The sequence below is a fragment of the Dipodomys merriami genome, unplaced genomic scaffold (genome assembly GCF_024711535.1).
Source record: "Dipodomys merriami isolate MVZ:Mamm:240054 unplaced genomic scaffold, mDipMer1.0.p SCAF_8, whole genome shotgun sequence".
Classification (NCBI taxonomy): Eukaryota; Metazoa; Chordata; class Mammalia; order Rodentia; family Heteromyidae; genus Dipodomys; species Dipodomys merriami.
Genome location: NW_027206401.1, coordinates 19840187 through 19867141, shown reverse-complemented (window position 1 = coordinate 19867141; position 26955 = coordinate 19840187). Strand labels below are relative to the sequence as shown.

The window sequence follows — 26955 nt, the reverse complement described above, 5'->3', positions numbered from 1 at the left end:
TAATAGAATTATGGGTAATATTTTTTAAACTTACTAGCTAGTTATTTGTTTCCTGTGGTAGATGAGAGTTCATGTGGGTTTGGGTGGACAGAGGGAGGGGCCAGCTGTATGGTGGGAACTCCAGGGCAGGAAGAAGCTCAGGTATGGATAGAGCTGAGGACCAAAGGTGGGCATAATACTTATATGCTTCCTATTGGAATGTTTGGTCAAGAAATATATAACACAGTTACAATGTAGTCTGCTAGAAAAAATAATGATGAATTAATAACCCAGAAAAAAAGTCCCTCAGGGAATGAAGAATTAAAATGAAAATTCTTTTTGGTTATAGAGGGGAAGAGAGGCAGGATTAAGCATGGGATTAGGTGAACCCAAAGAAAACTGATGAAATCATGAGAACATATAAAGAAAAGAGAGAGCATTAAAGATCAGATTTGCACCAAAGCTCATGCTATTACAAATAACAGGATCTGATTTGTCTCAGGTAACATCCAGCCTATTGGTAAGGCCAACCCATCAAACTAGTGGTTTCCTAAGAGCACTCATCTCTCAGCCTTTGGTCATTTTTTCTATTTGTCCATTAATAGTAGGGTCCACAGAAACAGAAATGAAACCAAGAAGTGAATATTTGTCTTCATGATGTAAAATAAATGACTTGGCCAAGTAGTCTAGTCAAGTGTTGACAGGAACTTAAACAGGAATTCACAGGCGTAAAATTTTTGACAAGTTTTAGGTTTCAGCATCCCCTGTTTCCAAGCCAAGTGGGACAAAAGGAGCTATTGTTGGCCCAGAAGCAGCTGCCCCACCTCTACTGGAGGGTCCTGTTCCTGTTCCTGGTGACTCACTGGGTGCCTTCAGCTTCCCTCCTGTAGTGGGTCTCTGGTTGCTTCATTCTGTTCTGATAATACTTATAAAGGAGCTGAGGGCTCCAGATAAGAGGTAGCACTTAAGTAGCTGGTGGCACTTCAGTAGCAGGTGGCTCTCAAGGGATGATGACCTCTATGACATCATTAGCCTACAGTGGCTACAGTCCACAGAGAGAATGCGTGTTTCTAGTGACCCCTCAAGAGCAAACATTAGCCAAGAGATACTCACATTCGAAGCAGAATTCAAAGTTACCTGTAATAACTCAATTGCCATGCTCCTACCAGGCTGTTTCACACTAGGTTTAATCTGGATCTTAATTTTTCCATAGAATATCATGCTGGGGGAAAGTAGGGGGTACCATTCAACAAGTGTGTATATGCTCACATGTACACATAAATACAGTATGTCCAGTTTTACTTTGATCTGTGATGGTCATGTCCCAGAATTCCTTCCTCTCTCAGACATTGATTTGTGATTTATCAGGGGTCCAATGGTTCATACCTGTAACTCTAGCTAATCAGGAGGCTAAAACATGGAAGACCATGGTTCAAAGCCAGTCCCTAGACCAAAAAACCTATCTATCTCTAAAGCCAAAAGCTGCCTGGAGCTATGGCTCCAGTGGTAGAGCACTGGCTGATCAAGCAAGCAGACCAAGAAAGCTGAACAAGCATAAGGTTCTGAGTTCAAAACCTGGTAAGAGGGGCTGGGAAGTTGGCTCAGTGGTAGAGTGCTTGCCTTGCATGCCTGAGGCCCTGGGTTCGATTCCTCAGCACCACATAAGCAAAAAGAAAAAAGCCGGAAGTGGTGCTGTGGCTCAAGTGGTAGAGCGCTAGCCTTGAGCTGAAGAGCTGAGGGACAGCGCCCAGGCCCAGAGTTCAGGCCCCACAACCGGACCAAAAAAAAAAAAAAAAAAACCTGGTAAGACAGTGAGGGGGTGAGAAGAGGGGGAAGGAAGGAAAGAAGGATGGAGGAAGGGAGGGAGGGAAGGCAGGAAAGGAAGAAAGCAGGAAGGTAGCCAAGTAGGCTCATGAACTCTATTCAGACTGAGCCTGCTCCCTTTCTACTTGTCAAATATGCCTCTCTTTAATCTGGTTTTTCCTGCTGTCCACCATCTTGAGACCACCTATTTCTTGATATTATGTTAAAAGCCTTGAGCTTCAGGCAAGGCCTCACAAATACTGCTTAATTCCTAGAAGTCAGGATGTGCTTACTAACATATGAACCCTGGTCCTCAGTGAAATGGCACATAACCCAGAAAACCCTGGAATGTTTTGCATACTCACATTCTTTTCTCTCCCTTGTGTCCACTAGATGGTAATAAATATCTCTTCATTTTTGCAGAACTCTGTCCAGAAGTCTCTTAAATCTTTGGAGAATCCCTTTGGTTTCAATTCATTCATCATATCTTATCCAGATGGTTCATCCCTTCCTTCCCTCCTTCCCTCCTTCCTTCCTTCCTTCCTTCCTTCCTTCCTTCCTTCCTTCCTTCCTTCCTTCCTTCCTTCCTTCTTGCCTGCTTGCAGACCTGCTGTTTTTTGTACAATACTGGGGGCTTGCACTCAGGGCCCTCTGCCCTTGCTTGGCTTTCCTGCTCACAACTGGCACTCTACCCTAAGTCAGACCTATAGCTGGCCTTTTGGAGATTGAGTCTGGCAGACTTTCCAGCCTAGGCTGTCTTCAAACTTAGATCCTTTGGATCTCAGCCTCCTGGTTATAGAATGTGAGCCACCAGGGCATGGCTAAATCATCTCAAATGTTAAATTTCCACTTTTGAAAGAGGCACTCAGACATTCGCTCCTGTCCTTTTGATTCACCACCAACAAAGTTTTTACTAGTCTCATCTAGATGCTAAGTGTCTGAAAGGGAAAGTTAAGTAGATAATTAAGCAGAGCCCAGATTTAGAAGGAGGGGAGGTTGGGGCTGAGTTTGCCTCTCAAGAGACTACTGCTCACTTTGCTTTGGAGGAAAGAAGGGAGAGTGATGCAGGAACAGTGGTGGGCAGGACAAACATGGATCAGTAGCAGAGTTGTGGAAAATAGAGGAGGGCTGTTTACAGATCTCTTCTGCATCTGATTGTTGCTACCTTTTCACAAATCCTGGCAGGAAAGATGGTAAAGCAGCTAAGTCAGGGCAATCATAGGAAGTGGCAGGTATGAACATGGTCTTCCAGGCCTTTTGCTCAACCTTATTGCATTCCTGGCTCATCAAACCAGGGAGCAAGCAAGAGCCAGGAAGGGGGCCTGAAGAGCTCAGATAGAGATGACAGAGAGCAGGCATGTTCAGTTCACAAAGGGGAGAGTGCTTTAAGGATTAATATTCTTTTTTTGTGTGCGTGAGAATACCATACAGAGGAGTTACAATTACATGGGCAAGATAACGAGTACATTTTTTATCAAGCATTGTTAATATTCTATGCAAAGCATTCTTTCTTTCTGCTCTTCCTTCTCACTTCCGAGTGGCATAGTGTTGCTTTGTTTTTGTTTGTTTGTTTGTTTTGTCAACTGACTGTAGCTAAGTTTATGAAGCTGGGGGCCACAGTACCAACCTCTGAGTTTTTGTGTGTGTCAGTACTAGGGCTTGAACTCAGGGCTTGGGTGCTATCCCTTAGCTTCTTTGGTCCAGACAGATGCTCTACCATTTGAGCTACACCTCTACTTCCAGGTTTTGGTGGTTAATTGGAGCTAAGGGTCTCCCCCACTTCCTGCCCTGACTGGCTTCAGGAACATGATCCTCAGATCTCAGCTTCTTGAGTAGTTGGGATTATAAGGAAGTGAGTCATCAGTACTTGGCTACTCCCTAAGACTGCAGCTTGTAGGAGTTTTCCTGAGGGGAAGAATTGTAGGGAGCCAGGGTAAACGCCATTACAAGATGGCGCCCACTCCCTTGCAGCTTTGAGGTAACCACTCCCTTTCAGGCGGTGCTTGGCGGGACGGTGGGTCCTGGGCTTTGCGCATGCGCGAGCCACGTAGAGTCCCCAGCCAATCCCGTGGCACCTGGTGACGGTGAAAGGCAGACGACCAATGATAGAAAGACCCGTGTTCCTATTCCCTATATAAGCGGCCATGTTTCGGGTGCACGCTCTCTCGCGCTCAAGCTCTCCCATCAACTAAAAGGCTCTCCAATAAAGCGTGATCTGAGAAGACTCCTGGTGTGGTGTTCGTTCTTCCTCGCTGGTCGAGAAGGCGCGCGCCGCAAAGAATCACTTATTTGACTTATTAGTATGGGTTATGGAGCAACACAACCCAGTTCTGGTAACAGTGCCACTACTTACTAGCGTTTACATTTTGAACATGTCTAAGTTTCATAAAAAGTATATGTGAGCCTGGTGTTGGTGGCTCACACCTGTAATCCTAGCTACTCAGGAGGCTGAGATCTGAGGAACACGGTTCAAAGCCAGCCCAGGCAGGAAAGTCTGTGAGACTCTTATTTCCAATAAACCACTCAGAAAACCAGAAGTGGCTCAGTGGCTCCAGTGGTAGAATGCTAGTGTTGAGCTGAAGAGCTGAGGGGCAGCACCCAGGCCCAGAGTTCAAGCCCCATGACCGCCCCCACCACCACCAAAAAAAGTATATGTGAGCCAGACAAAGTGGTTTACATGTGGAAATCTTAGCTACTTGAAAGGTGGAGATTAGAAGGATGGAAATTTGAGGCCATCTTGTACATAATATTAGAGAGAACTCCATCGCAACAAAAAAGCTAGATGTGTACACATTGTAAATATCTCAACCATGTGGCTCACACCTATAAAACTAGCTAATCTGGAGGCTGAGATCAGAGGATGATGGTTCAAAGATGCTTATTGCCAATGAACTACCAAAAAGCCAGAAGTGGAGTTGTGACTCCTTGCAGTAAGACTAGCTTTGAGCAAAAGAAGCTCAGGGACAGCACCCAAACCCTGAGTTCAAACCCCAGGACAACACACACACACACACACACACACACACACACACACACCACACACACACACACACACACACACACACACACACACACACACACACACACACACACCCCTTAGCTATGTAAGTAGGATCTTGGACTCAGGACAGTCTAGGCAAAAAAGAAGAAGAAAAGAAAAAAAGAGACTCTGAAAAACAAACAAAAGGCTGGAGGTGTGGCTCAAATGGTAGAGTGCCTACCTAGCAAGGCCTAGTTCAACTCGTACATTAAAATGCAAGCATATCCTTTTATATTACTGATTTGAAAGGCCTTTGAATGTTCACAGCTGAAAACATTTTCTTGTTCTTTGCGCCAATACTTGGGTTTGAACTCATGATCTGTGCTCTGTTAGCTTTTATTTTTTTGAGGGGGGATTGTGGTCATTGGACTTAAACTCTGGGCCTGGGCGCTCTCCCTGAGCTCTTCAGCTCAAGGCTAGTGCTCTACCACTTGAGCCACAGCACCACTTCTGGCTTTTTCTGCTTATTTGGTGCTGAGGAATCGAACCCAGGGCAAGCACTCTACCACTGAGCCACCTTCCTAGCCCTGTTTGTAGACCTTTTTTTTTTTTTTTTTTTTTTTTGCTCAAGACTGGTGCTCTACCATAGCTCCACTTCCAGCTTTGGGGTCGCTAGTTGGAAATAGGTCATGTTTGTGACCGACAAGAAGACAAACACTACTAGGCTTGGAGTTGGAAAAATAATTTCAGCCATTGTCTTATAAAGACCTGGTTATGAGGCCAAATATTTCAATTTGGATCTAGTTTAACCCTTCTAGGAATCTGGTCAGTGGGGGTGGGGACACTGTCTGGAGGCTGAATCAAGGCAGTAAATCATCCTAGCGTCCCCCCACCCGCACCTCTTTCTGCCTGTGTCCCTGGGGCTACCTGCGTGACTCACCTTCCCCACCCCCCAGCAGCAGGTGGGGTGGGGGAGATAAGTATTATCAACCCTTGACTCCGGAGGACATCTGAGCCACACCTAGTAAGACCTCTGGCGGACAAAGCAGAGCCAGTGGTGGGCCAGAAGTGATTTGGACATTGAAATACTGCCCGAAGTGTGTAGCTATCCCCACACCCCCACTAATAGAACACGCACACGCGCGCACACACACGGAGGGGATAAAATAGAGCGCGGGTGGGTGGGCGCGTTTTGATTTCTGGCTTAAGATGCTGCAGCCCTGGAGGCCGGGGGTCACCCAGGCTCGGGAACCACCCAGCCCTGGACTGATGGGAATCCGGGCCTCAGGGACCAGCTGAGCTGCTGCTTCCTTTTCCTGAGTCCCGTCGAGGACCTTCGGGGCTGGGTCCCCGGGCTCCTCCGTCGAGCGGGGCTCGGTCCCGGGGCTCCTCCATCGAGTGCACCGCGCAGACTCTGCACCTCTGCACCCCCCCCCCCCATGCTGTGGCGGGCCGGGCGCTGGGGTGGTTTTGCGGGTTTTCTCTCTTATTCCCCTTCTTCACCATCGACTTTTCTCCAGAAAAGGGAGCTTTAGAAAGTTTTTAAAGAACTATTTCATTTCCAGTTCCCATCACCGCGATTTCCACATGGATGTGACGTGGAGGCCCGGCTTCCGACAAGCCCGGGGTGACTCACGCGGGGACACCCCGGGGCGGGGCTCAGGAGTTTTCTCCGGGCGGGGCGGCGGTCAGCGCCCCCTGGCGGCCGGCCCGGCGCCGCGCGCGCGCGACTGCTCGGGCTCCGGCTCCGGCTCGGGTGCCTGGCGGCGTCACGTGACTGGAAAGTCCCTACCGGGTTGGAAATCCCCGTTGGAGGCCACGGATACAACTGAAAGGCAGAAAGGGAACTGGCCAGTCTGCAGCCTGGCGGCGGGAGGGCGAGAGGGAGAGGGAGAGGGCGAGAGAGCAGCGGGGAAGCGCCGTGAGCTCCGAGCGGGGGGCGGAGCGGAGACGCAGGCCGCCCGGAGACGTCCACACCCCCGGCCCAGCCATCCAGCCCGGACCCCGGGGCGTCCATGGGGCACCGCCGCGGCCCGACCCGGATCGCGACCCCCGCCCGCCGTGCGCTTCGGTCCTGATCGGGAGTTGGGACTTGGCGAGAGCACGGCCCGAGAGGTGAGCGCCGTGCGCGGGGTGCGCGGGTGCGCGGGTGCACGGGGCCCAGGGCGCGGGGTGCACGGGCCCCTGGCGCGGGGTGCACGGGGCCCAGGGCGCGGGGTGCACGGGCCCCTGGCGCGGGGTGCACGGGGCCCAGGGCGCGGGGTGCACGGGCCCCGGGCGCCTCCTCGTCCGCCAAGGTTTGGGCTGCCCCGGAGGAGAGTCCCGTGGTGAAGCGCTAGAGGTGCGCTCGCCTCCCCAGATGCTAGGCTGACAGCCGGGTTCCCCCAGCCATCCAGTGTTGCAGAAGATGAACTTAGGATGCAAGTGGCGGGGAAAGGGTCGCCCCCTCGGACCCCCAGGGTCGGGCGGTGGTTGGTTGTGCTGTGCTTGTTCCTTTCTCCTCGGATTCTGGAATAAGAATGGTTGCATGCTCTTGGCCACCTTGGCAGACCTTGCAAAAGCGCCGAAGTATTTTGTTTTGGGTGTTTTTGTTTTTGTTTGCAGCCCGATGGGCGCGGGTGCGCCAGCTAAACTTCCAAGGTCAGCTGCTGGCACGGGCTCCACGTTGGGCAGGGAGGTGGGGAACGGGGCGATCCCAGATTCTGCAACGTCTGTCTGTGAAGTTTGCATGTGGAAATGAGTCTCTGGCAGCCTGCTGCTGGGCTCCACGGGGGAGCCCTGGGTAGTTCTCCCATTTGCACCTCCCCAGACCCCACACTCAGACGCTCTGTCAGCCGGGATCGTCCCATATCCTGCCGCCTGCTCTCTCAGGAAAGCAGTGGTATTAAGTAAGGAAGAAGGCTCAGCTCATTTTAGTCCGCTTTGTTTTTCTGGGCCTCTGATGTTTCCTTGGAAAGCCAGTCTGGTCAAGTGTCTCAACGCAGCATTTTGGGGGAGGATCTTTGCAAACTGGGGCGGGGGGCGGGGAGGAGAAAGCCCCCAAATGAATTACTCAACAGTCTGTTCTTGGCCCATTCTCAGCATCTGACATGCTTTATGGATTTTTCTTTCTTTCTTTCTTTCTTTCTTTCTTTCTTTCTTTCTTTCTTTCTTTCTTTTCTTTCTTTCTTTCTTTTCTTTCTTTCTTTCTCTCTCCCTTTCTTCCTTCCTTTCTTTCTTTCTTTCTTCGGGAATTCTTTGCACAACTTTAGGAGGGATACTTCCAAGCAATTGGCTGAGGTATTTGTGGAATATATATACACATATATATGTATATATATTTCCACATCACAGACAAACATGTCTGCAAGGGTGAGGGGAGATTCTGAGTAACTTCTGCAGAATCTTATTGAACCTACTAACAGAAATCGGGGAAATTAAAAGGCAGAGAGGGAACAACTGTAAAAAGAATTGAAAAACTATAAAACATGTTTTTTGTTTTGTTTTTGTTTCCTACTCATAATCATATGTCCCCAAAATTATTCTTTAGTTTTAAATGCTTCAAAGTCTCAGAATTGGAAACTTGGGCAATGGGTTTGGGGAGTATTAAGGAGACAACTTTGCAGGCTGTACAAGGCCAAGTCCATAAATGAGATTTCACAGGCTCCTGAATACCAGTATTTGCATGTGTAGCATATAGTTAATAGCTCTCCCCATTTGCTGCCAGGTCTTTAGATCCCCAAGGAAAATGTGAAAGAGCCAGGAAACAGAAAGAAGCAACGTTAGTTTGTTCTAATCTTCCTCCTGCCTGTATGGTCCATCTGAGATCTGCAACCGCAGTACCTACAGGTATGGTGTTTTGGATTAGCAAAGGACAGGTGTAAGGAAGACCTAGCCTTTAGACAGCGCTCTGCTCCTGCAGGGCTGTGGACTTGTGAAGGCTCTCTACCTCCATTTCCTTAGCAGCAGGCCAAAAATGGTTGTGTGGTTTTAATAATGGGCATTAAGTCATCTATGATTTTAGCACCAGGCTTGGCCCTCAGTAGGTGGTCTGGTAATGCTTGTTGGGTGGGTTTGTGGATGGATGAATGATGAATACATAGTATTATGAAAGAGACTTTTTGCTGCATCACAAAAGAGTGTGTGTGTGTGTGTGTGTGTGTGTGTGTGTGTGTGTGTGTGTGTGTGTGTGTGTGTGTGTGTGTGTGTGTGTGTGGCTCATTGTAATGTCTATTATCTTGCTATGGTTTTGCCCAGGAACATTTGACATTGGTGAGACCCAAAAATGACATTTCCTTGACTCATCCATCAGTCACATTAAGAATCTCATTTCAAATGCTCACAAAGCACCTTCAAGGTCACATAGTTCCTAGCACTCACCTTCTTGGTGCTACAGGAATTCAGACCACCTTATCAGTGACTTGAGAGCCTTGGACCCACTTGGTAGTGATTTCCTTAATGTCTTAAGTCCTTCTTTTCCTGCTTGCATAGGTCTAACTTCTTTTTTATCTAGTGAGTTCCCATGACAGATCATGACATGCAGGAGCAGGATTTAACCATTGCTGTGAAGTTCCTAGGGAATAGCTTTGTGTCTCTGAAAGCTTTGTCTTCTGGAAATCGGGGCATGTGGTGAGGCCTCCAACAAAGGGTTATACGCCAGTTCCCATCATCCTGCACTTCATGGGTCACAGCTGCTGGTCCTTGTCCCCACTCTTCTTTCATTTGTCCTGAGTGGCCTTGTAGCTGAAGCTTTTATGCTGTCTGCTTCCAGAATTTCATTTTCTCCACCTGTTGATTATATGTGAGGATTCATTCCAGGATGAAAGACAAGGGGCAGAACACCAGTGAGAGGATTTGATTGACAGTTGGATTGAAATCATTGCATCCTAATGTACAATTTATTTTTCTTGGAGGTGTACAATTTATTATTCTGTCATTTCTCAGCTTGTTGTAAAGCTCAGCTTTCTTTCCTTAAAGAAAGCTGACTGTTGGGTCTTGTGATTGCAAAGCATCTTGCTGGAAATAGGCTTTCTCTGTTGGTGATAAAGCCATTTGGTTTTAATTCTTTATAAATAGTGGAAAAAAACTTCATACTTTTCTCTGGGGCTCAAGGGGAAGCACCTGGCAGCAAGCGACAGCAGCCTAAATGACATATCAACTTGTAGGATTCTCTATAAAATATATCCCGAGGGCTGGAATGTTGGAAAGAGGGCAATCAAGGCCTTGCCTGAAAGCAGGCAGAGACCGATGATAGTCTGATGGTGGTCTTGGGGGAGGAGCTAGACACATTGGGCTCCTGTGGGTACATCTCTCAGGATGTGCACACAATGACTCCAAAATTCAGTGCTATCCCACAGCAACCTCAGAATGGAGGGGGGAACTTAGATCACTTGGTGCGCAGGTTTGGGGGAGCAATACCTATCTCTGACAGACAGGCTTGGCGCCCTGACAAATGTTACTGTGAACATGGGTTATTCCCCTCCTCCTCAATACCCACTCTCCGCCTTCCTTCTCTTGTTTAGACTAATCTTTAAAGGTGATGTAACTCAGAACAGTCCAGTGTGAGTTAATCTGTGGGGCCTGCTAGTATCCTGGGAGTTGAGGTGACTAAGATCTTTTTGCCTACAGATTAGGGTAATGACAAGACCCAACCCCCGGGGTTTCCTGCAGGCAGGTAGATGGGAGGAGAGTCTCAGGCGGGCTAACGGAACAGAATGGAACTGGTTTTTCCCTCTCCTGTCCAGGCCCTGTGGAGCACCATGGCTGAGCACCTCCTTCCCCAGGCCTTGTATCTCAGCAATATGCGGAAAGCTGTGAAGATAAGAGAGAGAACTCCAGAAGACATTTTCAAACCTACCAATGGGATCATCCATCATTTTAAAACCATGCACCGATACACGTTGGAAATGTTCAGAACCTGCCAGTTCTGTCCCCAGTTTCGGGAAATCATTCACAAAGCTCTGATCGACAGAAGCATCCAGGCTTCCCTAGAAAGCCAGAAGAAGCTCAACTGGTGTCGTGAAGTCAGGAAGCTTGTGGCGCTGAAAACCAATGGTAAGTTTGCTGCTGGTGCACTTCTGTTGTCCAAGGTCCTGGCTCCAAGTTGGCTGGGGCTGCACTGGTGAAGTGTTCATACACTGGCCTTAGAGACCTTAGTACAGAAACTGAAGAATATGTGATCATAGCAAGTTTGAATTTTTGTCTTGTGTTTGAGACAGGGTCTTTCTGAGTAGCCCAGGCTCCCTCAGCTCTGGGATTATAGTCATGTACCAACCATCATGCCTCGCATAATGACTATTTTTTATTGAGAATATTTTCTAAGTAAGAGTTTCTAAGTAAGAATGCTAAGGGGCTTGGAAGGTGGCTCGGTGGTAGAGTGCTTGCCTTGCATGCTTAAGGCCCTGGGTTCAATTCCTCAGTACCACATAAGCAGAAAAAGCCGCAAGTGGCGTTGTGGTTCAAATGGTAGAGCACTAGCCTTGACCTGAAGAGCTGAAGGACAGCGCCCAGGTCCAGAGTTCAGGCCCCACAACCAACAGAAAAATAAATAAAAAATAAATAAATAAAAAGAATGCTAAGGGTTTGGGGCAATGGACTTCTAAATGCCTTGTCTCAGGTGATGAATGTTTCTAATTCTTGAAACTGTTTAATCATCAATAAAATGTCCCTCCCTGGGTAAGTATGGAGGTATTTTTTTTTTTAAATGTTTAAATTCAGAAGGGAAGTGTGGTGTGAAAAATGGCATTCTATTGATTCCCACTGTCGGTAGAAAAGGCTTGTGACATCCTTACACTTCTGGAGTTTGTGGCATTTTATGGGTTAATTAGCAAAGCTGCTTTTGTCTCCTCTGTCTGTAGCCTGGTTCAGTTTCTAAAGAAATCTGGAGATAGCTATTGTCCACATTGCTGCTGACATTCAATCAAGTGATGCACAGATAGTTATGTGAAGTTGTCATCCAGGGTCTTTTATCCCTATAGTATCAGATAGATAGATTTTTGAGCACAGGTCTTAGACCTCTGTTTCCTGAGTTTCTTCCTATCTTTGCCTTTTTGCCTAATATGCTGTCACTACTGACAGCTAATTCCTATTCCAGGTTTGCTAGGATGTGTGTGTGTGTGTGTTGTGTGTGTGTGTGTTCTCAGTCATTTCCTTGGAGTGTGAATATGTACATTGACCAACATGTACATTGACCTTTACACCTGTTTTATGCAGGTGTAAAGGTCTCCTTTTTGGATGTACACTTAAGTAAATAGACTTAGAGGATCAGTTAAATGCTGATAATATAGCTAATAGTCATCTCTGGTTCTTACATCAATGGAGAATTATCCTGATCATAATAAGACATGCAAGAATAGAAAATCTTTGATGATGATAAGAACATTAACTTAATATCTTAATTGGTACGTTAACTTGGGCTGTTTGAATAACTCAAAAGGATCAATGCACAGGGTGGTATTCTTTTGATCCTGGGGACTCTTGTGAATCGCCTCAAACTTTTACCTGTATTTATGAAGCTTAGGCGCTTAGAAACATGATGGAAAGAAAAATGGTGATAGCGATTGTCTACATTGTTCTTGGCATTAAATCAAATGATACAAGAGGAAGGTATCATGTCAAGTTGTCATCAAAAGGCTTATTTATATACCAGACAATTTGTGGTTTCACCTGTGTCCCATTTTGTGTGGGGATGAGGGAAGAGATGGAGTCAACATTGAGAGAAATAGAAATGGCATAGAGAAGAGAAACGCTTACCATTATCAGAATTAACAGACATTGTGTACTATTTCTTATAGAAAGGAATATACCTTATTTTCTTAAAAAGAATACAAATAGGAAACATTTGTTTCACCATGATATGCCATCTTCATTAGAAAAGATTCATCTTACAAATAAAACTACAAAAGCAAATTATCTTGATAACATAATCTAGGATGTAGAGATTTTTTTTTCCCCTGGCTTCTCTACTTGGGAGACAATTTCTTAAAAATATGAAAAAGGAAGAAAAGAGTTTTCAGGGAGGAGAAAACAAATGGCTTTTCTTGTATGATTTTTACCAGTACCTTTGTTTTTTAAAAAAAAAAAATCTTTCCTCTATAGGAAGGTTTCTTCAAAGTCCTTGTTCTGTTTGGGGAGGGGGTGATTCACAGTTGCATTTGAGGATATGAGACTGTGGTGAATGAGGAAGGGAGTAGGAGGCATAAGACTGAAACTTCATGTGAAAATTCCAGCGTCTATTGGCTGTGGAGATTTCACTTGTATAATGAGTAGCCCTATTCCAGCTCACTCTAACCACACCCACTTGGAAAGTCCGGGGTGCAGTTCGCAGTTTAAATGTCTACACACCAGAACAAAACGTACAATAGCTGTTGCTCAATTGCTAGTCAAATATCTTAGCACTGGGGAATTCCAGATGTTACTTAGGGAATTTTATACTGGTGCATCTCAATAAAGAACTGAAAGTCAGCTCAAGAAGAAGAAGAAAAAAGCCTTATCTTTGCTCTAGATTTTGCAAAGGGGAAATTTCAACAGAACACAATCATTGCCACATTTCAGCCTCAACACAGGCTTGAAGGATCTTTTTGTTCATTTGTTCAGTTAGGTTGTTTTTGTTTGTTTTTTTAAGTATATAAATTGAAGGAATATTTACTGGTTTGGTATTTGACATTTTTGTAAGGTTTGAAGCAGATAAAATTTCAGATAGCTTTATTGTCTTGCAATAGAATAATGTAAGAATGCAGCATAATTTTTAAAACAATAGAAATGCTTTGTACTTGTCAAAGGGTAATAACATAGAGTTCATTTGGTTTGTAGTAAACATCCTCCCAAATGTTTATTGCTTAGGGGTTGAAAATGAATGCAATCTTGGAGTGGGCGTGTAGCTCAGTAGTAGAGCTCCTGCCTAGCATGCTTGATTCTCCACACTGCCAAAATTAAACAAACAAAAAAGAGTGAGGTCTACTGAATTGTGATTGTTTAATCTGGAAAAGTATTGAATTGATGGAAGAAAACTAGACCAGACTTTTTCTCAAAAATGCCAGTCTTAAAACTCATTTTTTAAATTTATTTGTTTATTTATTTAATTTAGACAGATAATTTTTTTGTTTTGGGTTTTTTTTTTTTGTTTTTGTTTTTGTTGTTTTTTTTTTGGTATGGCACTGGAACTTCAAATCCATTCCTCAAGTTTTTGCTTAGCTTTCATTGCCCAAGGCTGGTATATTTGAGCCATACCTCTATTCCCACTTTGAGATGTGTCTGTCTAGCTGGCTTTAAGCCTTGATCCTCAGATCTCATCCCCCTGAGTGGCTAAGATTATAGATGTGAGCCATTAGCACCCAGCCAACACTGATTTATTTTTGGAATTCGGCATCTAGTTGCTTTTCTACTTTGAAAAAGAACTTTACCATAGTTCACAAGCAGGTTCACATAACGCATCAGGGGATTGGGGCCAGCAAGCCGCAGGAAATTTGGTGCTGTCAACCCCTCTTTACAAACTGGAAGAGGAAATTCCCAACATTGAAGTGGAATGGTCAAGACACTTACCACTGAGTCATAGCCAGACTGTCCCTGTCTAGTAAAATACCTGCTTCCTGGTTTGTGCATGCTGCCCTGGCTGTTAATACTTTCCTCAGAGCTGGAGAGCAGTGATGCTGCACTATGGTCAGCCAACTAAGGACTGATAGATAGGACTGGGCTGGAAGTGTGGCTCAAGTGATAGAGCACCTGCCTAGCAAGGACAGGGTACTAACTTCAAAACCCAGTACTGTCTATAGAAAACAAAGGACTGCAAAAGTCATAGCTCACTGTTCTCATTCCACAAAGAGAAAAAGTATGCAGCGACCTTAAGGACTTTCCTCCAAGGTCACCTAAACTAGTTGGGAGTCCCTTTGGTTCTGAGAGTACCAGTCTCACAAAGAATAATGAATAGATGACTTTTGACTAAGAACTCAAATCTTTCAGCCTCCAATGATAGGAGAGATAGGTTGATTCTGGAAAGTAAAAGAAAAAACAATAAACCTTTGCAGGGCAGGGCCTTCTGTGCAGATGACTTGACTTTGCTCCTTTTGGCTTCCGCTGCCCTAAGGTGATGGAAACTGCCTCATGCACGCTGCTTGTCAGTACATGTGGGGAGTTCAGGACACAGACTTGGTCCTGAGGAAGGCGCTGCACAGCACGCTCAAGGAGACGGACACACGCAACTTCAAATTCCGCTGGCAGCTGGAGTCTCTGAAGTCTCAGGAATTTGTGGAAACGGGGCTGTGCTATGACACTCGGGTATGTTTTGTTCCTCAATAGACAGATCCATGGTGGCTGAAGGGCACCCTGTGCCAGTGTGCTTCCCCTCAGGAGCGTGCGACTTACTAGTCACAAGTGGGGTTAAGCAAAGCACACTCAAGGGAAAACACCAGAGGCCTGTGAGCTGACAAGCATGGGGCTTAGGACTGATGATCAGTGACTACCCACCTAGGTGTAGGCTCTTCATTTGGGCCAGTATTCCTGTCATGGCCTTTCTTTTGGCATTTCTGGCAATTTCCTTCTGGCAACCAGTGGACGCAAGGCCTCATCATTCTAGGTCCCAAGTTTGGAATTTTTTATATACATTCGGGTTAAGGGGTTCAATGTTATGCCTCATGAGGTGCTCTCTCTCTCTCTCTCTCTCTCTCTCTCTCTCTCTCTCTCTCTCTCTCTCTCTCTCTCTCTCTCTCTCTCGTTGGTCATGGGGACTTGAACTCTCAGCCTGGCGCTGTCCCTCAGCTCTTCAGCTCAAGGCTAGCACTCTACCACTTGAGCCATAGTGCCACTTCTGGCTTTTTCTGCTTATGTGGAGCTGAGGAATCAAAACCCAGGGCCTCATGCATGCAAATCAGGCACTCTACCACTGAGCCACCTTCCCAGCCCGAATTTTTTTTTTCTTAAGAGAAAAGCAGGTACTCTATAATCCTCCATTTTGCTGGGGGTCGGTCATGGGGCTTGAACTTGGGGGCCTGGATACTATCTCTGAGTTCTTTTGTTCAAGGCTAGTGTTCTCCCACTCTGAGCCAAAGCACCACTTTCAGTTTTCTGGTAGCTAATTGGAGATATCTCACAGACTTTCCTGCTGAGGTGGCTCTGAACCATGCTCCTCAGATCTCAGTCTCCAGAGTAGCTAGGATTACAAATGTGAGCCACCAGCGCCTGAATATCTTCCCCCATTTTTGAGTTTGCCTTGTAGTGGAAAAAAAGAACAGGAAATCAACCAAAAGGAGTAGGGGAGCTTGTTCAGTGGAATGATGAATTCAAGAAAAGGGAGAATAAAAATCAGCTGATTTGTATTTGTGAATAATTGCAGCGTAATGTCAGAATGACTTCTGTGCAGAGTACATTCAGTCTTGGCTTCTCCCCTTGACTCTTCCTATCTTCTTAGAACTGGAATGATGAATGGGACAATCTTATCAAGATGGCATCCACAGACACCCCAGTGGCCCGGAGTGGACTTCAGTATAATTCACTAGAGGAGATTCACATATTTGTCCTTAGCAATATCCTCAGGAGACCCATCATTGTCATTTCAGGTGAGCTGTCCGCATGGATTTGGGGACTTTTTAGGTGTGATGCTTTGGCTGTAAGCAGCCGGGGAAACATCCCACACTCTCAAATTATAGATAGTAGTGGCTGGGTAAATTCACACAAGTCATCTGAGGGCCTTGTTTCTCTTTTTCCTTACACAGACAAAATGCTAAGAAGTTTGGAATCGGGTTCCAATTTTGCCCCTCTGAAAGTAGGTGGAATTTACCTGCCTCTCCACTGGCCTGCCCAGGAATGCTACAGATACCCCATCGTCCTCGGCTATGACAGCCAGCATTTCGTACCTCTGGTGACACTGAAGGACAGCGGGCCTGGTAAGAAGGCAGCATCAGTTCTCATTCTCATTCATAGCTCTGAAATAGAGAGACTGAAATATCTGGGTCAGCACACACTCCCTCTTCCTCCCTCTCTCTCAGTTGAAAGTCTGATTTGAGATTTGAGTATATTACTTTCATTTGGATATATTGTTTTGTCATTTGTTTAGTTAGTGCAGGTAGAGTATGCATTATCTGAAATGCTCGGAACCAGAAGTGTTTCAGATTTGAAGTTTTTCAGCATTATGTTTTTGGCTTTTTCTCTCGAAAATTTTCATGGATTTTACCAGTTGATCACCCTTAATCCAAGATGTTCCAGAATCTGCTCAGAAGTTGCATATTTGGGATTTTCATGTTAAAGACCTCAGACCTGCAGCAACAATTCAGTACATCCTTCCTCATGTCTTTTTGTGATCAAGGGGGAGAAGTACTTTCAGCCTGCTAAGGTCAAGCAGGAGGTTTATGTATGTATATGGAGTCTCACTGCTGTTGTGGTTACGAGATGACAAAGCAAGGGGTTCAGGACCCTCTGTGCAGTGGGTGCTAGAGTAGGCAGATGCCTGTCAGGGTGCTGTTATTTTAGTGGCTTCATGGGGGGTTGGTGCTATGCTAAGTACTTTTGATAACCTTATTTCACACTACTTCAAAAACCCTCTAGACTGAGATGTAGAGATTTTACAGATGAGTTGGTTGAAGTCAAGGGAGGTTAAAAAAACCTGACAAATGTACACTTGATGTAGGCAAAGTCAGGATTTGAATTCAGGTCAGTCCAACTTTGAAGCATGGGAAATTAACAGTTAAGCTCCCCTGCCTCAAAGCTGGTTACTATTCTGTGAACTGCCTGGAAACAATGAATTTTATATTACAGTGGAATGCATTTTGTTTCCCCATTTGGGTCCAGTTGGTTACATAACACTATTCTACTCTCTAAATTATATGCTCTCCATATTTTCACAACTGAACCCTTATATATATATATATGGCCTTGAATATAATGTCATTTAGTAGAATGGTATTTTACTTGCAGGCTTAATTTTCTTTCCCACAGAAATTCGAGCTGTTCCACTTGTTAATAGAGATCGAGGGCGATTCGAAGACTTAAAAATTCACTTCTTGACCGATCCTGAAAATGAGATGAAGGAAAAGCTATTAAAGGAGTACTTGGTTGTGATAGAAATCCCAGTACAGGGCTGGGACCATGGCACAACACACATGATTAACACTGCCAAGTAAGTATTACCTTCTCCCTCCCTCTCCCTCTCTCCCTCCCCCTCTCTTTCCCCCTCTCCCTCTCCCTCTCTCTCTTTCTCTCTCCCCCTCTCCCTCTCCCTTTCCTCCCTCACCTTCTTCTTCTCCCTCTCTCCCTCTTCCTCTCCCTCTCTCCCTCTTCCTCTCCCCCCTCTTTCCCTCTCCCCCTCTCCCTTTCCCTCTCCCTCTCCCTCCCTCCCTCTCTCTCTCTCTCCCTCTCCCTCTCCTTCTCCCTCTCTCTCCCCCTCTCTTTCCCCCTTTCCCTCTCCCTCTCCTTCTCCCTCACCCTCCCTCTTTCCCTCTCCCCCTCTCCCTCTCCCTCTCCCTCTCCCTCCCTCTCTCTCTCTCTCCCCCCCCTCTTCTGTCTCTCTCTTTCTCTGTCAGCTGGAACTGCCTTGCAAGCTGTTGCCCTCCCCCCCCCTGCACAACTCAACAATACCCTTAATCGCTGCCAGCTCCCTGGCAAATAGGAAACAAGATCAGCATCTTGGGCATTCAGAAAGGAATGATCATTTCAGGCAATAGTTAACTTTAATGGAAACAAGGCATGTATCCATAGTGACTTCTTGGCTAGCTAGATGATGAGAGTCAAGAATTGTAGGCTTTAGAAATGTTTTACTGTCATGCCTATATTGTTGTCCTAATACATATTTAAAAGACTAGCAAGTGAAAACAACTGGAAACAAAGTCTTTTTTGGTTGGCTTCTTGGTAAGGACAGATACCCACAGGGTTGGCGATGTGCTTATGAGACCAACATGTGGAGAAGTGGGAGGGAGCCCCAGGAGACTTGCTGTCTCTAAACACTGGCTTTGTGTTAGAGAGAGGCCTGTCTTGGAGAATGTGGAATATCCAGGATGACAGTGAGGGCCTAAGAGAGTTAGGTTATCAAAGTGGAGATTGCCAGTTACAGAGTGAAACACAAATAGTTCTTATGGCTCTGTCTGCCTTTTATATCACTCCTGGCAGTGAACTTTTAGTAGATGACCTGATACAGATCTGAAATTACTAACAGTGAAATACAGAACAGAAAGCTTCAAAAAAGTTAGTGCTAAAGACAGTCCCATATGAATGTCCAAAATAATGTCTTGCTAGAAATTTGATTTCTGAGAATGTAAAAAGTAAAAGTGATTTTAAAAAGAAACAATAGGGTTGGGAAGGTGGCTCAGTGGTAGAGTGCTTGCCTTGCATGCAGAAGGCCCTGGGTTTGATTCTTCAGCACCACATAAGCAGAAAAAGCCGGAAGTGGTACTGTGGCTCAAGTGGTAGAGTGCTAGCCTTGAGCTGAAGAGCTGAGGGACAACACCCAGGCCCAGAGTTCAAGCCCACAACCGACAAAAAAAAAAAAACAACCCACAAAACAATAGATTGATGAGACACAGAAGCAATCTCTATAGAGGATCTCTCTCATTTTCTTTTTGTCATTTTGTATGTGTACACATGTTACTACTGGGGCTTGAATTCAGGGTCTTATGCTCTTGCTTGGCTTTTTCACTCAAGGCTAGCACTCTACCACCTGAGCTACACTACCACTTCTTGTTTTTTTGCTAGTTAATTGCAAATCAGAGTCTCATGGACTTTTCTGTCCCAGCTGGCTTTGAACCATGATCCTCAGATCTCAGCCTCCTGGGTAGCTAGAATTACAGGCATGAGCCCTCAGCACTGACTTTTATTTCTCTCCACCTCCCCCCAGTACTAGGAATCAAATCCATAGCTTCCCTGTTCCTCTAACCTCTCCCCTCCAAAATCCCTTTCTTTAGAATTATCTGTAACCGAAGTGTGGTTCAAAAAGCAGTGTGTTTGTGTAGGAAGCATGAGGCCTTGAATACCTGCTCCCCCACCAAAAATAACTTACTTACATGTGTGTATACCAAGATTGATTATATAAAACTGTGATTGTACAAGGAATGAAGCCTTCTTAGGAGAGGAACCTTATATTTGAGTAGAGAACCTGTTATGAGTGTTTGGAACCTTATTATGCCATAGGCCTGCATTTTAGTGATTTCAATTAAGAACTGATGCCTAGCCTGACATTCTGAAAGTTTGTTCTGGGAACTAATGAGATCAAGTTATGTGTGCCATATGGTGTTGCTCATATATTGTCCTGTTTGCTCTTCAGGTTGGATGAAGCTAACTTGCCCAAAGAAATAAATCTGGTGGATGATTACTTTGAACTTGTCCAGCATGAGTACAAGAAATGGCAGGAAAACCAGGAGCAGGGCCGGAGAGGGGCACATGCGCAGAACCCTCTGGCACCTACCACACCCCAGCTTTCCCTGATGGATATAAAATGTGAAACTCCCAACTGTCCTTTCTTCATGTCTGTGAACACCCAGCCTTTGTGTCACGAATGCTCAGAGCGGCGCCTGAAGAACCAAAATAGACTCCCAAAGCTGAACCCCAAGCCTGGCCCTGAAGAGCTCCCTGGCCTGGCACTTGGGGCATCTCGAGGGGAGGCGTATGACCCCTCGGCCTGGAGCCCCAAGGAGCCATCTGGGGGGCCTCATTCAGCCCCACCAACAGCACCCAGCCTTTTCCTGTTCAGCGAGACCACCGCCATGAAGTGCAGAAGCCCTGGCTGCCCTTTCACACTGAACGTGCTACACAATGGATTTTGTGAGCGCTGCCACAATGCCCGACAGCTAAATGCCAGCCACACCACAGACCCCACAAGGCATTTAGATCCTGGGAAGTGTCGGACCTGCCTCCAGGATGTCACCAGGACGTTTAATGGGATCTGCAGTACTTGCTTCAAAAGGACTACGACGGAGCCCTCTCCCAGCCTCACCTCCAGCATCCCTTCTTCCTGTCACCAGCGCTCCAAGTCCGACCCCTCTCAGCTCATCCAGAGTCTCAACCCACACTCCTGCCACCGAGCTGGAAATGAGGCCCCCTCCCCTTGCCTCTCCCAGGCAGCCCGGACTCCAGGGGACAGACCGGGAACCAGCAAGTGCAGGAAAACTGGCTGCATGTATTTTGGGACTCCAGAAAACCAGGGCTTTTGCACACTGTGTTTCATCGAGTACAGAGAAAACAAACGTGAGTAGTAAAGGGCTGTGATGGATTTTTCAATGTCGTTGCTGTGGTCTAGAAGGGGGCAGGTCCCTGAGCTTCAAGGAAAGACACCTGTCTGAGCAATGGGATAGAATGATGAGATTGCAATGTGCTTTCCCATCTGTGTGCACTTGGGGACAGTCTTGGAGCCTCTGCAAGCCACGTGCACGTGCCAACACTGGGCACTGTAATCACAGCAGCTTAGATTACCACATGCTGCCCAGTACCAGTGGCTCATGATTGTAATAATCCTAGCTACTCAGGAGGCTGAGATCTAAGGATCACAATTCAAAGTCTGTCCAGGCAGGAAAACCTGTGAGATTCTTTATCTCCAATTACCCATCAAAAAGCCAAAAGTAGAGCTGTGTGTGACTCAAGTGGTAGAGTGCTAGTCTTAAACAAAACATCTAAGGGACAGCTCATAGGCATTGGATTCACACCCAGCACCCGGTGTACAAAAGAAATGAATAAATAAGTGATTATCACAAGCCAAAGCCAAAAAGTACCCTGTAAATAGAATTCATAGGATTGGTTTTCATAATGCACCCAGTGCCTAGCAATTTATATGATAAAGTTAATTAAGCTAGACATTGGCAGTTGCAGTGGAATAGAGAAACTCCAAGTGGGAGCAGTAGTAGCAGGAGAGAGGCAAGTGTCTGAGCACAAGGAAAACACTTGTGCTTTGGAAGATGGATGAGTACTTAGTGTATGCCAATTGTTCTGTCTCTTGACTTTCTACTACTCCATGTTCAAATCAACAGCTCTGCAAAGCCAAGGATGTTTCTGTAATATTATTCCTCTGCGGACTTTTTCGCCTGGGCTTGAATACATAGTTCAAGGATGTCCTAATCTATACTGGGAAACTTTTTTCTTCTCTACTGTCAGTGTGTCTTTGTCTGCATGGTGATACTGACATGGTACTGAGTAACATCAACTCTCTTGTAGATTTTGTTGCTGCCTCTGGGAAATCTGGCTCCACTACCTCCAGGTTCCAGAACTCGGTTCCATGTCTGGGGAGAGAATGTGGCACTCTTGGAAGCACCCTGTTTGAAGGCTACTGTCAGAAGTGTTTCATTGAAGCTCAGAACCAGAGATTTCATGAAGCTAAAAGAACTGAAGAGCAACTGGTAAGGGGTTTTGAGAGGCCTCTCGCTCTGTGTGTCAGGCCTTCCCCCCTGCCAGGTCTTCTGGCAAAGGACTGCTTGGAAAGGTTGCTGAAGAACCTGGGTAAAACATCCCGGGAGCAGTGCATCTGTGACTCCCACTGCAAATGCCAGTGGCAGCTCACGCGACCTGAATGTGCTTTAGAATTCATTTGAAAAGCCACTGAAACCAGCTCTTCAAGCACCCAGAAAGGCCACTGGTGGTCAGGGTCATCTTTGATTTTCAGTAGAAGCACAGATATCTACAAAGTAGATTGCGTGTGTGTGTGTGTGTGTGTGTGTGCGCGCGCGCACGCGTTCACGCGTGTACGCACATACCTGTCCTGGGGCTTGAACTCAGGGCCCAGGCACTGTCCCTGAGCCTTTGTGCTCAAGGCTAGTGCTCTACCACAACTCCACTTGTAGCCTTCTTAGTGTTCAATTGGAGATAAGAGTCTTGTGGACTTTTCTGCCTGAGCTGGCTTCCAACCCATATCCTCAGATCTCAGCTTCCTGAGTAGCTAAGGATTACAGTTCTGAGCCCAAAGTAGACTTTTAAATAATCCTTTGTCATGAGCAGAGAGGAGACAGAACATTCTAGAACATTCTATATGCTTATCAGAAAAGCTACTCTTGGCTATCGGTGTGTTGAGTACAGAGGGGCAGGGAAAGCTATCTCAATAAGAGACTGATTATTAATCCTAATGAAAGGACCCAGTGTTCACGCTGGACCCAGTGTTCAGGCCTCCACAGGAGGAGTAGTGGCTCCCCTCAGCCTCCCTGGGACCAGTCCCAGCTGGGTCTGGGGGAGAACATGGGTGGAGAGCCACAGCTTATCAACAGCAAATACATAGTGCACTCTTCCTGCCACAGACAGAGAACCCCTTTGTCAAGTCCCCACAGTCAAGAAAGATCTCCCTGTGGCCCCTGGATAGTATGATAGCACTTCTGTGCTTTCCTGCCCAGTGTGACAACGTATGTATCTATTCTTTCCCTCAGAGATCAAGCCAGCGCAGCCCTCGAACCACACAGGGTGCATCAAGGCCCAAGTGCATGCGGGCCTCCTGCAAAAATATCCTGGCTTGCCGCAGTGAGGAACTCTGCATGGAATGCCAGCACCTCAGCCAGCGGGTAGGCCTTGCACCCCACCGGGTTGAGCCTGCTCCTGAAGAGACCCCCAAACAGCTCTGCCGGGCCCCTGCCTGCGATCATTTCGGCAATGCCAAATGTCATGGCTACTGTAACGAGTGCTTTCAGTTCAAGCAGATGTATGGCTAAGCAGAAATGGGTGGGCCGGCCCTGTCTAGAGGGGCCTCGAGCTGCCAGCCAGCGTGGTGCTACACTCCAAACCCCTGGATGCCACAGCAGGTGGAAGCCCCGGGCACAGAGGTCTGGAGGGTGTCTTTGGGCAGGGAAGGGCAGATGAGCTCTTCATTCATGCTGCCTGTGATGCTCAGGTTTGGTAACTGGCAATCTCCTCAAGTGGTTTTAGAGCAAAGCCTTGTGACTGGCAGCGCATGGTGTTAGTTCCAGCCCAGAACTGCTCTCTTAAAAAGCAAAGGGCTGGGAATGTCTTTGGACTTGGAATGTGTGCTGGGACAGGGAGAGCGGCCCCTGAACGTCTCCTGCCAGGGCTGTTTGATCATGTTCACAAGAAACAGAAGGACATAGATAGGCAGGTGGGGGGCCTGGGAGCCATCCCACTGCCAGCCATTCGCCTCTTTTGACAGTCCTCCAAGGCCTTTGCCTGAAGTTCATGGGAGCTCAGGGAAAACGGACATATCTCAAGTGTGTCTGTGGTCAGTGGTGTTCCCCACCGTGCCTGGGCTGTGATTGAGGCTGCTGAGACTGAACTTGAACTTGTACATGTGGGGAGAGAAATGAGCTGCTCATGATAGTACACACTTTTCACAGAGTATGTTTGTGAGAAGACAGGTATCATTGGGCTCTTACTGTCTTCATGTCTAAAGAGCTTAGCCTGAACCAAAGTGTGTACTTAAATAATATACCCCTTATATGATATATGAGGGATTTTTTAACAATGACAAAATGCTGCCCTAGAGGTACAAGTAAGAAGTATAAGTAATGATGACCTGTTTTCTGGTTGTTGTTGGGCATCCTCTGTGTGTACAGCTTATTACATGAACTCATCGGGCTCCCTTCTGAAAGGGAACCCTTGAGTCATCTGGTTGTTAATTCACTTTATTTATTACAAATGTCCAAGTTATTTAAATAAAGATATTTCTTCTGCTCTGGGGAGCATGCTGCAGTGTGTTTGTAGGATAACCTAGTTGCTTTTGGTTATGTTCTGGAACCTGGCAAGCTCCCAACCACAGTGGGAGAGGCATGTCATTAGATGTGCTTGCTTCTTGCCTCCCTAGGAAAGACAGAATTGCTTCCAGGCTAAATTGGATCTCATGCTTCATCCTATGCAACTCCAGCTGCACCACAAAACAGTTCTGTCCATGCTGTTGTATATCCTACCTCCTTGGAGAAGGATAGAGAATGGTCATGGGCCAGATTGGGAAGAGTCACAGGGTAACTCGGCCTTCCGTGATGCCTTCACTTGCTGTGTTAATGCTGTAGCCTGGGGTGCTGAGTGGGGGTGGGGAGACCTTGTGTCTAGTGATACCCCAGCCTTGGGACATCAAAACCCTGTCATGGTGAAGATGGAGACATTTCTTCCTGTTGGCCTGAAGTTTCTCTGCTTTGTGTTAATGTCATTTGAGCCCTAGAGGAAAAGGAGGGAAATGCATTTCCCCAGTGGTTAAATGCTACCATTTGAGGGATCTAAATGCAGGACCTGAAACCATTTGTGATCCATAACTCTACATAGTCCTTTTTTTTTTTCTTTTTCTGATGTGTCTTTCTCATAGTATTTCAAAGATGTCAAACAAATGCCAGTGTTTTCATCTAGTTCTTTCAAAGTCAGTAACTTAATATTTTGTTATCTATCAATATTTTTCATTCTTAATGTGAAGAAATGGAATTATTTATACTTATAGAAAAAAAATTTGAAATTTGCACTCTCAGAATGCTATCTACTTTTTGGATTCCTTCAAGTTGTCCTAAAGAAATGTAACTTTACACAAAAGGCCATATAAAAAAATAAATTATTTAAGAGCATATGTCGATGTGTTCCATTGATGACTGCTGGAAGAAGATAGGCTTGAGCCCACAGGCTGCTTCCCACGCCACTGTGTGCTAAGCCAGCAGACCTCTCACATGGAGACTGAGGGAATGCTGAAAATGATAATGCACAAGAGTGAGGCTGGGCTCCCACATCAGCTTTCTGTATTCTCAGTGGGGACATAGTGTGGGGGTCCTTACTCTTTAGATCTCTCTGAAGTAGAAAAAGAACAAGAAAGGAGGAGGAAGGGAGGCAAGGAAGAGAGATTGTAGAGGAAGAAGACTGGTGTAAGATTTCCTGGATCTGAGGGGAGAAAAGAATTGGCCAGGCTGTGATGGCCACCAGAACTAGGAAGTTCTAACCTTACTGTCTAGAAGGGAGGGGAGCGGGGAGGGATAGATTTTGTTCTTTCAATTCTGCTCTCCTCTTACACCATGACACCAGAACAAATCTCTGTGATCCCAAGATGTATGAAAAATTTCTCCTCATCAGCAAGCAAATACAGCTCGTATTGTGGATAATACCAGCCAGCTGTATGCTTCTGTTCCATTCTGACACTCTTGAACAGGAGATGCTATTGGACTCCACAGGTTGAGGCCTCTGCTCCTAAGACTGGCTTCCCCAAATACTCTAGACACAAATTTCAAACCTCTGGTTACTTTTACCTATGTTCCAAGAACCAGATGTAATAGGGGTTTCTATAATCCCTTCCTCGGGTTTAATTACTTTTGCTTGAGAGGCTCATAGAACTGAGGAAATGCTTTTGTTGATTTACTCTAAAGGATATTACAAAGGATATAAATAAAGGCATGCAAACAGCAAGGTGTCAGAGAAGGAACAGGAGCTTTTGTGTCTTCTCTGGACATAGCACCCACTAGGACCTGCTATGCATCTAGCTACCTACATGCAATTGGAACCTGTTCTGTAGGATTTTAGGGACTTCAGGGCACAGATATGATTGTAGCATATGGACAGTCATGTAGATCCATGAGTGGAAATAAAGGATCTGATCTAATTCCAAAAGATTTGGTCTTAGCCTTTCTGCACAGTATTCCTTTCTCATAAGCATAGTGCAAGACATCTTTCTAAAAGTGGGTCTTTTGATCTATTAGCAGACAAGGTAGGTCAGAGAACTTTATGGCCAGACAGAAGGAGGGAGATATTCTTAGTTTCTATGGATTGCTTTGGGAAAGAAATTCTAGTTTTCTTGGCCTGTTTGGGGCAGAAGTTATAAGCCAGAAACTCTTTTCATGCTATCAGTTTGTTAGAGCGATTCTACAGTTGTTCTGTAGAATATATATTTTCTAGATTTGACTCATTGCTTCCCTATGCAGCCACCAAAGTTGTTCTTCTATGTTAGCATCTGGCTTAATGATGGTTCTGTGTATCCAGGTGTACCCCTCCAGCCTATCTAATATATATGAATACCTTCGCAGAAGAATCACTAAATCTCATAATGGACCATCTCCCTTCTCCATTATGCCATCTCTCACCAGGCACACAAAAGTCCAATTCTTCAATCAGTATGATGAACACAAAACATTTGACCATAAGTCATCAGGAATTCTAAAATGGGAAGTGACTTATAATTAGCAAATTACCTCTGACTCAGAATAATGGCTCACAGACAGGGGCACTGAATGGGTATAGAGGGCACTGGAGAGCAGGGCACTATGAGAGAGGGCTTCCTTCTAGAGTGGGTGGACCACGAGGGCCTGTTGGCTCATGGTTTCATGTTGGGTGTGTACAATATTTTCCTTTCTCAA

The 26955-nt window shown here is 45.9% G+C and overlaps 1 protein-coding gene across 1 annotated transcript; it reads left to right on the top strand.

Moving 5' to 3' along the window:
* Window positions 1-6649: 6649 nt before the first annotated feature.
* Window positions 6650-25176, top strand: Tnfaip3 (TNF alpha induced protein 3). Its single transcript, XM_070011067.1, has 9 exons — window positions 6650-6877; window positions 10486-10795; window positions 14823-15013; window positions 16143-16290; window positions 16447-16617; window positions 17666-17846; window positions 19983-20902; window positions 21863-22044; window positions 23059-25176. The coding sequence occupies exons 2-9, from the start codon at window positions 10501-10503 to the stop codon at window positions 23335-23337; spliced, it is 2367 nt and encodes a 788-aa protein (XP_069867168.1). The 5' UTR covers window positions 6650-6877; window positions 10486-10500; the 3' UTR covers window positions 23338-25176.
* The last annotated feature ends 1779 nt before the right edge of the window (window positions 25177-26955 follow it).